Genomic DNA, 12,667 nt, shown 5'->3' on the forward strand with positions numbered 1-12,667 from the left:
TATCTATGTTTCGTAGAAAGTTGGATTAATATTTCAAAATATCAGTTCGATTGGCACCAATGAAGTAAGTATTCTCAAACTCTGCTCAAGGCATGAATTTTTTGTTCACAAATGGAAATTCTGTGCGAAAACACTTTCTTTACAATGGACAGCTGCAGGAACTGTGTCGCGGTACTTTTCAACTACTACAATGCTGAGTGATCAATCTTCTCTTAAGGACTCCTACAAGGATCAGTCCTGAAAGCCATCTTTTTCAGTGACATGTCAATCACTTGTAATGCTTGACCATATTCTACACCCAATATCATTACTCCTTCATCAAATTCTTTTCATTATTTTCTTTTCTACGAAAGTTTCAGTATCATCTTGTTAGAAACAACAAATTTTGTTCCTGTGAACACGTAAGAAAACACTATCACATGGATATCTCACTATTCAAATACATAGAGAATGTACAAATCATGTGCACAACTTCTGTGAAATTTTACATCATCCTATAAATGTATCACTCAACACTAACACCAACAATATGTCCTCCGCAGTCACTATTTGATGTCAATTTTGCCAACATGTCAAGATGGCCACTGCTGTCGAGTCTCGTGACTCTCCACCTGTTGCTTGTCTATCTGTAATCGCCCATTATGCTTCATTCACAATCCACAACCAGCATCTGGCAAGGCTTTATCCATCAGTTTTAAAAGCATTTGACTATAGCTTGGTATCAACACTGACGTACATGTCCGCCATGAATTTGATTTGTTTCAAAGGAAATCGTGAGGTGAATATTGATTAATGAAGATTTCAAAATGTAGAAATAGCTAGGTATAACTACGACAGCTGTAGAATGTCTCAAAAACAAAACTTGCTCCGAGTAGAGATAAAACCCAAAGTTAAACATATCTCATAAAAGTCTCTCCTGAAACTTCATTTTTGTGATGGCTACAAACATGGAATATTTTCAAAAATATATGATTCAAATATTTCATTACAACAAAGACGATTTTGTACTTGGGTCTTTTTTTGTTTTTGAGATTGTGGTTTACAGAAAAGTGGGGTGATCAATAGTCCAGTGTGTAAATTTATGGTAACAGCTGCCATCAGGACGTCATCAAGTATATACCATGTCACTGCTGGGGATAGACAACGAAGTACCTGCTGTATTTATCCTTCAATAACCCCAAATGGACAAGTAACTATATCTTAATCATAACTCTTGAACAAACTACCTTAAAGATAGCAAAGAAATTTCAGTCGTTATTAACTTATTGTAACTTGTTAAGTTGGAAAAAACCAATACGTGGTAGTGCTTTAGCTGGATATTTCTGCTGTATAAGATAAACTTAAGTATGTCCCATATTCAAAAAATGCCAGTTCAACAAAACCACACAAAGCAGATGTGATGGTGCCTTCATATCGCAGGTATCAAGCCAATCTATTAGCTGTATGGTATTTAATTCCTTTTGATATTTCAGTGCTGTAGCAAAGTGTTATTTTGTATGTTTGTTCACGTCTAGTGTCTTTTGTACTGTGTGATGTTTTGGAGCCAATACTGACGTAAGTTAGCTACAGCTGTGACGCTAGTACAATCAATCGCTTCAGGGAAATTTAGGTGTAGGCGGGAAACTCTAAAAGCCGCAAACTTCAATAAACATACTCTGTTATTTATTATCTTACAGGAAAGGTCACATGTAAGATGTCGTCAATAAATACTGCTGACGAAAAGAAAAAGTGTTTTTTATATTTTACATGCATTTTCTCTTATTTACATTATTGCAGAAATTGTAATGCGCAAAAAAAAAAATAAAAACCAAAAACCAAAACAAAAACCTAACTATGATACAAATATAGAAATCTTAAGTCTTTGGGGAAAACTAGATAGTACATTTTGGACAATTCCAAATTGATTAATTTGAAGGAAAGTTAGAATATAATTCAATCAAAGCTTAGATATATAAACTGACAGCTCCCTTGATTTAGTTCCAGATAATGAACACTCCCTATGGTGTGGATGTAACACCAGCCAATTGAGACTAATTGAGGTAATAAGGTCATGAACTCATTATGTGACAAGTTATTTGCATACTAAAACACCTTGCTAGACCTGTACACACTATAAATCTTGGCTAATCAATACACAGCTGAACCTATCAACAACCCGGACAGCTGGACATAGCCTAAATGTGACCTTGAAGGAGGTATTATCAAAGGACCATCAGAGATGTCATTGTTCACATCAGGGAAAAATATCAACAAGAAATCATGATTTCACCGATATATCTCAATGGTCTATATCATATATCTCAAAGGTCTACATCATACATCTGGTCTATATCATATATCTGGTCTATGTCATATATCTCAAAGGTCTATATCATATATCTGGTTTATATCATATATCTCAAAGGTCTATATCATGCAGAAGTGACACTTCAACTATGCTTTGAACAAAATCCTAGGAAAACTGATTGGAACTCGAACATGGTGGTGTATCTTGCTTTTATTTTTCACTTTAATATCTACATTAAAGTCAATCTGTTATTCAATTTTTTGAGTGTTTTACATCCTTTAATTAGCTTTGGTTGTAACACCTAAAGAGGAGCTAGCTATCAGCAAATATCGGGACAGAAAATATTCCATTATCAGGATATGAATCTATCTATTGAGGAAATTGTGACTCTTTGAAAATGACCATTGATGATAATACACATAGTAAAAGCAGCATTTTAAAAATATGTATAAATTGTTTGGGATTCTTTAGACATTGTCTATAATAATTTTCTGCACCATGGACATTTAAAACATAACACTCTTTCACTTCAGTATGCCAGGAATTCACCAACAGCTAAACTAATGTATAAAATTTCTGAAATTTTCAGAAAAACTGCCACTCATTCTTAATAATACAAAGATATATGTATTGAAAATGTTGATTCAATTCAAATAGAAAATGAAATAGATATCCCCTCTATAACAATTAAGGAAAATGATGAAAATTCTGTAATGTTGGTCAAAAATTCAAGGAATCTGATTTTTCCAATAGAAATATTTGAGGAATGTCTGTCGTGATTCTCTAACCTAGTGTTTGACAAAGTCTGTTTCAAATATTCATTGTAAAGGGCCACATCAATGACAGCAGCCAAGCTGACAGCTGTGTATCATATAGGTAAATATACTCATGTATTACTTATTGTCTGGAAGATATTTTTCCCTCAAAATTTGTAGAAGTAAATACTTTATGCAAAGAACACCTCAATAACTAGCTAGCTTTATCAAGTATTTTGTCAAAAAATTTGAAAAAAATATTAAGAATGTTGTGTTTAGATGATTTTATTCTGTTCACTACAACTTCAGGAGAACTTCGCATTTCAAGAATAAGGTGTGATTTACAAATTTTCATCAGTAAGAACTCTTCAGTTTCTAATGAAAAGGCCCCAGTAATGTTTATTTTCCACATTGTTTGAAGAAATATTGGTTTTAATTTTTTCAAGGAAAGTAAAATTTGCACCTGAATGTTCATTTTTAATGATACATGTGTCAGCATTGTTCTTACCTTGTTGTTTAAGTTCATTCTGTGCAGCTTTTCCAATCATGGACCACACTGGACGTAGACACCCTAGTAAACCTTCAAAAAATCCTCTCTGGGCGGCGTCACGATAACCCACTTCTAGTTCATCCTCCTGACGTTTAGCTGCATGATGGGATGGTGTGACAGGGGCAGAGTGTGCCTCGGTGGGGGAAGGTGTTGAGGAAGACGAAGATGATTTTTCTGTGAGGCTCAGTTGATCTATATCATGTTCTAACTGAAGCATACTGGAACATAAAGGAGCATGAACATATAACATCAGTAAAGACAGGTTAACAGACACTTTTCTTTAGATGTCAGTAAAGACAGGTTAACAGACACTTTTCTTTAGATGTCAGTAAAGACAGGTTAACAGACACTTTTCTTTAGATGTCAGTTAAAACAGGTTAACAGACACTTTTCTTTAGATGTCAGTAAAGACAGGTTAACAGACACTTTTCTTTAGATGTCAGTAAAGACAGGTTAACAGACACTTTTCTTTAGATGTCAGTAAAGACAGGTTAACAGACACTTTTCTTTAGATGTCAGTTAAAACAGGTTAACTTTTCTTTGGACGTCAGTAAAGACAGGTTTACAGATATCTTTCTTCAGACGTCAGTAAAGACAGGTTAACAGACACTTTTCTTTAGATGTCAGTAAAGACAGGTTAACAGACACTTTTCTTTAGATGTCAGTAAAGACAGGTTAACAGATGTCTTTCTTTAGATGTCAGTAAAGACAGGTTAACAGACACTTTTCTTTAGATGTCAGTAAAGACAGGTTAACAGACACTTTTCTTTAGATGTCAGTAAAGACAGGTTAACAGATGTCTTTCTTTAGATGTCAGTAAAGAGAGGTTAACAGACACTTTTCTTTAGATGTCAGTAAAGACAGGTTAACAGACACTTTTCTTTAGATGTCAGTAAAGACAGGATAACAGACACTTTTTTTTAGATGTCAGTAAAGACAGGTTAACAGATATCTTTCTTTAGATGTCAGTAAAGACAGGTTAACAGACACTTTTCTTTAGATGTCAGTTAAAACAGGTTAACAGACACTTTTCTTTAGATGTCAGTTAAAACAGGTTAACAGACACTTTACTTTAGATGTCAGTTAAAACAGGTTAACAGACACTTTTCTTTAGATGTCAGTTAAAACAGGTTAACAGACACTTTACTTTAGATGTCAGTTAAAACAGGTTAACAGACACTTTTCTTAAGATGTCAGTTAAAACAGGTTAACAGACACTTTTCTTTAGATGTCAGTAAAGACAGGTTAACAGACACTTTTCTTTAGACATCAGTAAAGACAGGATAACAGATACTTTTCTTTAGATGTCAGAAAGACAGGTTAACAAACACTTTTTTTTAGATGTCAGTAAAGACAGGTTAACAGACACTTTTCTTCAGATGTCAGTTAAAACAGGTTAACAGACACTTTTCTTTAGATGTCAGTTAAAACAGGTTAACAGACACTTTTCTTTAGATGTCAGTAAAGACAGGTTAACAGACACTTTTCTTTAGATGTCAGTAAAGACAGGTTAACAGACACTTTTCTTTAGATGTCAGTTAAAACAGGTTAACAGACACTTTTCTTTGGACGTCAGTAAAGACAAAAATACTGTTAGTTTTCCTGATGTCAGTAAATACAGCTTTGTGGACACAGTTCAGACTGACAGGCTAACTAATATCATTCTTAAGGTGTCAGTAAAGACACAATACTGACCCACAGGCACATTTCAATTCCATTATCTTTAGATTTATTTTAAAGTTGTTTCTTTTGGTTCACATTTGTTTCCTTTCAGCAAAATGCTCTTAACAATTTCCCTAAAAGGCTGGTACTATATATTAACAAGACAATCATCTGATGTCATAAAGACTTGACTTATGATGACACAATATTGTTATTATATATCTTACAATATATACAACATGGCCATTATGCCATGACGTAGCAATTTTGTTATGTGATAAATTGGCTTCAGAAACATTAAAGCTAAATACACTGTTGTATTTGTTCAAACATTTTTAACATTTTGAGTTCTTACACATTTTACTCTCACCTAGTGTTTGTTTAATTGTTTAAGCCTTCACTTCTGACAAAAATACTTTTACAGTCAACAGCAGAAAGGTTCAATTCTCGTAAACTGCTATTTTAACATTGTCAGCAAATTTCCATTGGTTTGCCCTGAAGGTTAAATGTCACTGTGGAGACATAAAATCGCTGAAACTCGCAGAATGGAACTTAATCGTAGGAGGGTTAGTACAAGTTTTATTGACTAATGTGACTTGTTTCGTGTAGAAGCTTCGGAGAAAGCCTCGCACTTAATCGGCAGGTTCTACAGGGTCACAAGGTTTGTATATTGTATTGATTCAAAGCTGGAATTGAGCTATATTTATACAGGACAAGGGAAAATATCACAAGTCTTAACTTCAGTAAATCTACTTCATTAATTCTGCAATACACCCAAGATCTCTGATTCAAAGTCAGAAAAACAACATGAGAGCTAAACATGGGCTTATTACCAGGCATAAGTTTTCTGAAAATAAGCAGTAAAGCCAATAGCCATATAAGCTGAGTTATATATCTCCACACTTGAACTTATAAATAATTTGGTTCTAAATTCAATTTCAGACTTCACCAATTTTCCTATACCTTGTTCTGATTCATTTGAATGATGGCAAGTCTATTAGGTCAATTTTTTTCAATTGGTGAGGGGGCCAATATGGCAAATGCAAATATGTACTTGATGTTGTGTTTAAACCATCAAATATTGAAAATTATGAAATATGTTATGCTACAGAGGTAAGTGTGTCAGTTAAACCACAGAGGTAGGTGTGTACAGTAAACCACAGGGGTAGGTGTGTACAGTAAACCACAGAGGTAGGTGTGTACAGTAAACCACAGGGGTAGGTGTGTACAGTAAACCACAGGGGTAGGTGTGTACAGTAAACCACAGAGGTAGGTGTGTACAGTAAACCACAGGGTTAGGTGTGTACAGCAAACCACAGGGGTAGGTGTGTACAGTAAACCACAGGGGTAGGTTTGTACAGTAAACCACGGAGGCAAGTGTGTACAGTAAACCACATGTGTAGGTGTGTACAGTAAACCACATGTGTAGGTGTGTACAGTAAACCACAGGGGTAGGTGAGCATAGTAAACCACAGAGGTAAGTGTGTACAGTAAACCACAGGGGAAGGTGCGTACAGTAAACCACAGGGTTAGGTGTGTACAGAAAACCACAGAGGTAGGTGTGTACAGTAAACCACAGGTTTAGGTTTGTACAGAAAACCACAGGGGTAGGTGTGTACAGTAAACCACAGGTTTAGGTTTGTACAGTAAACCACAGAGGTAGGTGTGTACAGTAAACCACAGGGGTAGGTTTGTACAATAAACCACAGGGGTAGGTGCGTACAGTAAACCACAGAGGTAGGTGCGTACAGTAAACCACAGGTTTAGGTTTGTACAGTAAACCACAGAGGTAGGTGTGTACAGTAAACCACAGGGGTAGGTTTGTACAATAAACCACAGGGGTAGGTTTGTACAATAAACCACAGGGGTAGGTGCGTACAGTAAACCACAGGGTTAGGTGTGTACAGTAAACCAATGTGGTAAGTGTGTACAGTAAACCACAGGGGAAGGTGTGTACAGTAAACCACAGGGGTAGGTTTGTACAATAAACCACAGGGGTAGGTGTGTACAGTAAACCACAGGGGTAGGTGTGTACAGTAAACCAATGTGGTAAGTGTGTACAGTAAACCAATGTGGTAAGTGTGTACAGTAAACCAATGTGGTAAGTGTGTACAGTAAACCAATGTGGTAAGTGTGTAAAGTAAACCAATGTGGTAAGTGTGTACAGTAAACCAATGTGGTAAGTGTGTACAGTAAACCACAGGGGTAGGTGTGTACAGTAAACCAATGTGGTAAGTGTGTACAGTAAACCAATGTGGTAAGTGTGTACAGTAAACCACAGGCTTAGGTGTGTACAGTAAACCAATGTGGTAAGTGTGTACAGTAAACCAATGTGGTAAGTGTGTACAGTAAACCAATGTGGTAAGTGTGTACAGTAAACCAATGTGGTAAGTGTGTACAGTAAACCAATGTGGTAAGTGTGTACAGTAAACCAATGTGGTAAGTGTGTACCTTCCTATTTATATCTTGAAACTAAGGTTGATCGGGACCTTGAAAGCTTGAAAGACAAAGCAACCTTATTGAAGTCAGCCATGCTTCCTGGTTTCAGGAAAGAATTCTTCTGGTCGATAGGATTTCTGTTATTGACTGAATTCATTTCAGTTGTTGTACAACTTTTTACAATAATGTCTGTCTACTACATACAATACACAAAGTTTTATACAACAACTGACAGGACTGTCTTGATAAAATTTCCTTGGGTCAATAACAGACACTGTAACTAGTGAAACACTAGCACTAGTACAAACATTTTCTGATGTAACATTGATTAAAATCTGAAGCTTATTGCTTGTTCAGCAATCTATTTCTACAGAAGAAGCCATCAAGATTTGCTGATTCAGCACAAACCATTGGATTCTAATGTCTTGCGGTAAGAGTTTGAATAATGAGAAAACTTCAACCTGAATTCAGTATACTTAGAAGTTTAAATAAGACCTAAACACAAGTACTATTTATGAACAAAAGAACAGTCATAACTTGGTAACAATATGTAGAAAAAAAGCCTAGAAATCACCATTGTATATCTCTCGATAGTAGCCTCACCACATCAAGATACAATTATACTGCTGATGTCTGTGTAGAATTTACTTTAGCAATACTTGTTCATTCCCCTGACACCTTATAAGATATTTTTCTGCAGACAGGCGTTGTGACATAAATTACACAATGTCTACAAAACGTTTTGCTGATTCAGCAGAATCTCTATATGGCAGGATGTCAATAACATAAACATACAAATTAATTTGGGCACACACAAAATTTTGCGTGGGGGAAGAAAATTGTGTTTTCTATGAAATGTCATCAATCTTACGTCTCGAGCTGGTTTCCAAGGAGATAGATGCCTGTCTATATATCAATGTATTGATCATCCAAGTAGGTCTGAAGGTTTGTTAGGGAAGATAACGCTACACCATTTGTTCTCACGCGGATGCAATAGGACAAAAACTCTGTTTTCTACAGCTTTGCTAGCAGGGATGGTAATTCATCCTGTTTTCAACTTGTCAGAACAGAAATAGATATCATTTATACACTTGTTTTTTCTGATCTCATGTTTCTGTAACATCACGCCTTCAAAATCGTGAAATACATTATATCAGAATAAATTAGCAATTAGTTGTGGAAAAATTCAGTCATTCATGACCAATCTGTAGTAATTTTATCAATTTATGTCACCCATCTCTCAAAGGGATAATGATCTTAAAACCAAACAGAATCTACCTAATTGGTCCTCAAAATTTCTTATCTGTCAATAATAAACCTGGTAGTAAGCCCACTCATATCTACCGCTTTCCAGTACATTTCAATAAATATTATTACGTAATTGTCTTGCAAATACCCATCCCAACCCCCATACAAAATCCAACCCCTAACCCCCATACAAAATCCAACCCCTAACCCCCATACCAAATCCAACCCCCAACCCCCATACCAAATCCAACCCCCAACCCCAACCCCCATACCAAATCCAACCCCCAACCCCCATACAAAATCCAACCCCCATACCAAATCCAACCCCCAACCCCCATACAAAATCCAACCCCCAACCCCCATACCAAATCAAACCCCCATACAAAATCCAACCCCTAACCCCCATACCAAATCCAACCCCCAACCCCCATACCAAATCAAACCCCTAACCCCCATACCAAATCCAACCCCCAACCCCCATACCAAATCCAACCCCTACCCCCCATACCAAATCCAACCCCCAACCCCCATACCAAATCCAACCCCCAACCCCCATACAAAATCCAACCCCCAACCCCCAATTTTTAATCAGGAATATCCTCTTGTGATTGGTCCTATGGGCTTAATAAAGTTCACAATCTAGAAATTACCATATTTCCCATGCATCCTTGACACCAAGCAGAGAAAACATTAGATTTTCCTTTGACCAGAGAGAGATTAATACTGACTTATTTTGATAGGCATGATATAACTATTTAGAATGAATCCATTTTACTTTGCATTTGTAAGGTATTTTCTCTATACATCACTAATTGCTGAAACCGATGTCTCCACTTTTCCAGGATAATAAAGAATGACCTATTGACCCTATTACAAAGCACACTGAAATATTGTTAAACATCATAAAAATATACATGTGCAATATTTCCCAGTATAGTGTTTATATAATTATACATTGAACCTTGATCTTATTGTAAATAAAGAATTGTACGTTCTATTGAACTTGTACCATATATCATATCTTGAGAAATTAAACTTAAACAACAGATGTTGCTGTACTCAGAAATTGTACTCCTCCGTTGTAGTCTACCTAGATGGATAGCAGGACAGATGTATCTACAAAGGAATGGAACTTGATAACCTAATTGTGGAGAGTTTTGTAATTTAATTGACCTGTCATTTACACTATCATTATCATTTAATGAATAACTGCATAAAAGATTTTTAAAATACCATTCATCCAATCAGCAGCCACATCATACATTCTGGGTAAAGACAACCCATTCACTAATACTCCCACTTGAATTAATGTTCATTGATTAATCCCTGGTACAACAAAACTGCTTTCAATGTAATACAAGAAGCTGCATTTTCCAATATGCATTACCATATTTCCTTGGCAATAGACTCATGTCTGGTAATAAGCTCACCCACACAAATCAATGCTATTGCTTATGTCCTTGCAATAAGTCCATGTGTGTTAATAAGCTCCCCTCCCCCATACACACACACACATGGCTGCTATCTCTCAGTGTCCTTACAATAATACATGTCTGGTAATAAGCCACCCCCCACCCAACTTCCTGGATCAGTTACCTCCAGATATTAGACTTTCCATTTAATGTTTTTCTAGTCTGAAGGTTGGTTATTTACCAGTATAAAACAACCCTGTAACCCAGAACTGCAGAAGTACACAAATTACCAATCGCATTGTACTGTTGTTGTTACTCTTCGGTAATTAAACTCTGCTCACCAACAATTAAATTTCCACACACTAAATCTCTCTGGTAAATAAATAAACTGCTTTCATTTAGTTTCTATAGCTACAGAGACATGGGGTCTATCTTTCTCTATAATATAATTTAACGATTGTAAAACTAAAAGTAGGCTAATCAAATCTGCTTTAGGACTTTGGTATGAAAAGCAATATTTTGTAGGAAAATGGATTTTTGTTTAATGTTTTGTGTGAAAAAGCACTTTTTTATGTTTTTATGTTTACTCACAACATTGTAATAGATTGTGCTACATCAATAATATGCTGAAATATATTTTGCTACTTTGTATTACACAGAAAAACATTGTGAAGACATGTACATCAAATTACACTATAAAGCTGTAATAGACAGTATAACATTGTTGAGTACCAGAAGATATGCTGTAATATTACATTGTTGAGTACCAGAAGATATGTTGTGATAGACAGTATAACATTGTTGAGTACCAGAAGATATGCTGTAATATTACATTGTTGAGTACCAGAAGATATGTTGTGATAGACAGTATAACATTGTTGAGTACCAGAAGATATGCTGTAATATTACATTGTTGAGTACCAGAAGATATGTTGTGATAGACAGTATAACATTGTTGAGTACCAGAAGATATGTTGTGATAGACAGTATAACATTGTTGAGTACCAGAAGATATGTTGTGATAGACAGTATAACATTGTTGAGTACCAGAAGATATGCTGTGATAGACAGTATAACATTGTTGAGTACCAGAAGATATGTTGTGATAGGCATTATAACATTGTTGAGTACCAGAAGATATGTTGTGATAGACAGTATAACATTGTTGAGTACCAGAAGATATGTTGTGATAGACAGTATAACATTGTTGAGTACCAGAAGATATGTTGTGATAGACAGTATAACATTGTTGAGTACCAGAAGATATGTTGTGATAGACAGTATAACATTGTTGAGTACCAGAAGATATGCTGTAATATTACATTGTTGAGTACCAGAAGATATGTTGTGATAGACAGTATAACATTGTTGAGTACCAGAAGATATGTTGTGATAGACAGTATAACATTGTTGAGTACCAGAAGATATGCTGTGATAGACAGTATAACATTGTTGAGTACCAGAAGATATGTTGTGATAGACAGTATAAAATCATTGAGTACCAGAAGATATGCTGTAATATTACATTGTTGAGTACCAGAAGATATGTTGTGATAGACAGTATAACATTGTTGAGTACCAGAAGATATGCTGTAATATTACATTGTTGAGTACCAGAAGATATGTTGTGAGACAGTATAACATTGTTGAGTACCAGAAGATATGCTGTAATACTACATTGTTGAGTACCAGAAGATATGTTGTGATAGACAGTATAACATTGTTGAGTACCAGAAGATATGCTGTAATATTACATTGTTGAGTACCAGAAGATATGTTGTGATAGACAGTATAACATTGTTGAGTACCAGAAGATATGCTGTAATATTACATTGTTGAGTACCAGAAGATATGTTGTGATAGACAGTATAACATTGTTGAGTACCAGAAGATATGTTGTGATAGACAGTATAACATTGTTGAGTACCAGAAGATATGTTGTGATAGGCAGTATAACATTGTTGAGTACCAGAAGATATGCTGTGATAGACAGTATAACATTGTTGAGTACCAGAAGATATGTTGTGATAGGCATTATAACATTGTTGAGTACCAGAAGATATGTTGTGATAGGCATTATAACATTGTTGAGTACCAGAAGATATGTTGTGATAGGCATTATAACATTGTTGAGTACCAGAAGATATGTTGTGATAGGCATTATAACATTGTTGAGTACCAGAAGATATGTTGTGATAGACAGTATAACATTGTTGAGTACCAGAAGATATGCTGTGATAGACAGTATAACATTGTTGAGTACCAGAAGATATGTTGTGATAGACAGTATAACATTGTTGAGTACCAGTAAAGA

At 35.4% G+C, this 12,667-nt stretch overlaps 1 protein-coding gene across 1 annotated transcript in view; it reads right to left on the minus strand.

Moving 5' to 3' along the window:
• LOC132554027 (mitogen-activated protein kinase kinase kinase 13-like) overlaps nucleotides 1-12,667 on the minus strand; it is an 83,293-nt gene that overhangs the window by 17,453 nt on the left and 53,173 nt on the right. Inside the window, exon 3 of the mRNA XM_060218324.1 lies at nucleotides 3,551-3,810. Within this exon, the coding sequence (XP_060074307.1) occupies nucleotides 3,551-3,810 (260 nt within the window). The remainder of the gene's footprint in view (nucleotides 1-3,550; nucleotides 3,811-12,667) is intronic.

This window comes from Ylistrum balloti, unplaced genomic scaffold (genome assembly GCF_031769215.1).
Source record: "Ylistrum balloti isolate Yb309-2 unplaced genomic scaffold, AGI_CSIRO_Ybal_v1 Utg370370, whole genome shotgun sequence".
Lineage (NCBI taxonomy): Eukaryota > Metazoa > Mollusca > Bivalvia > Pectinida > Pectinidae > Ylistrum > Ylistrum balloti.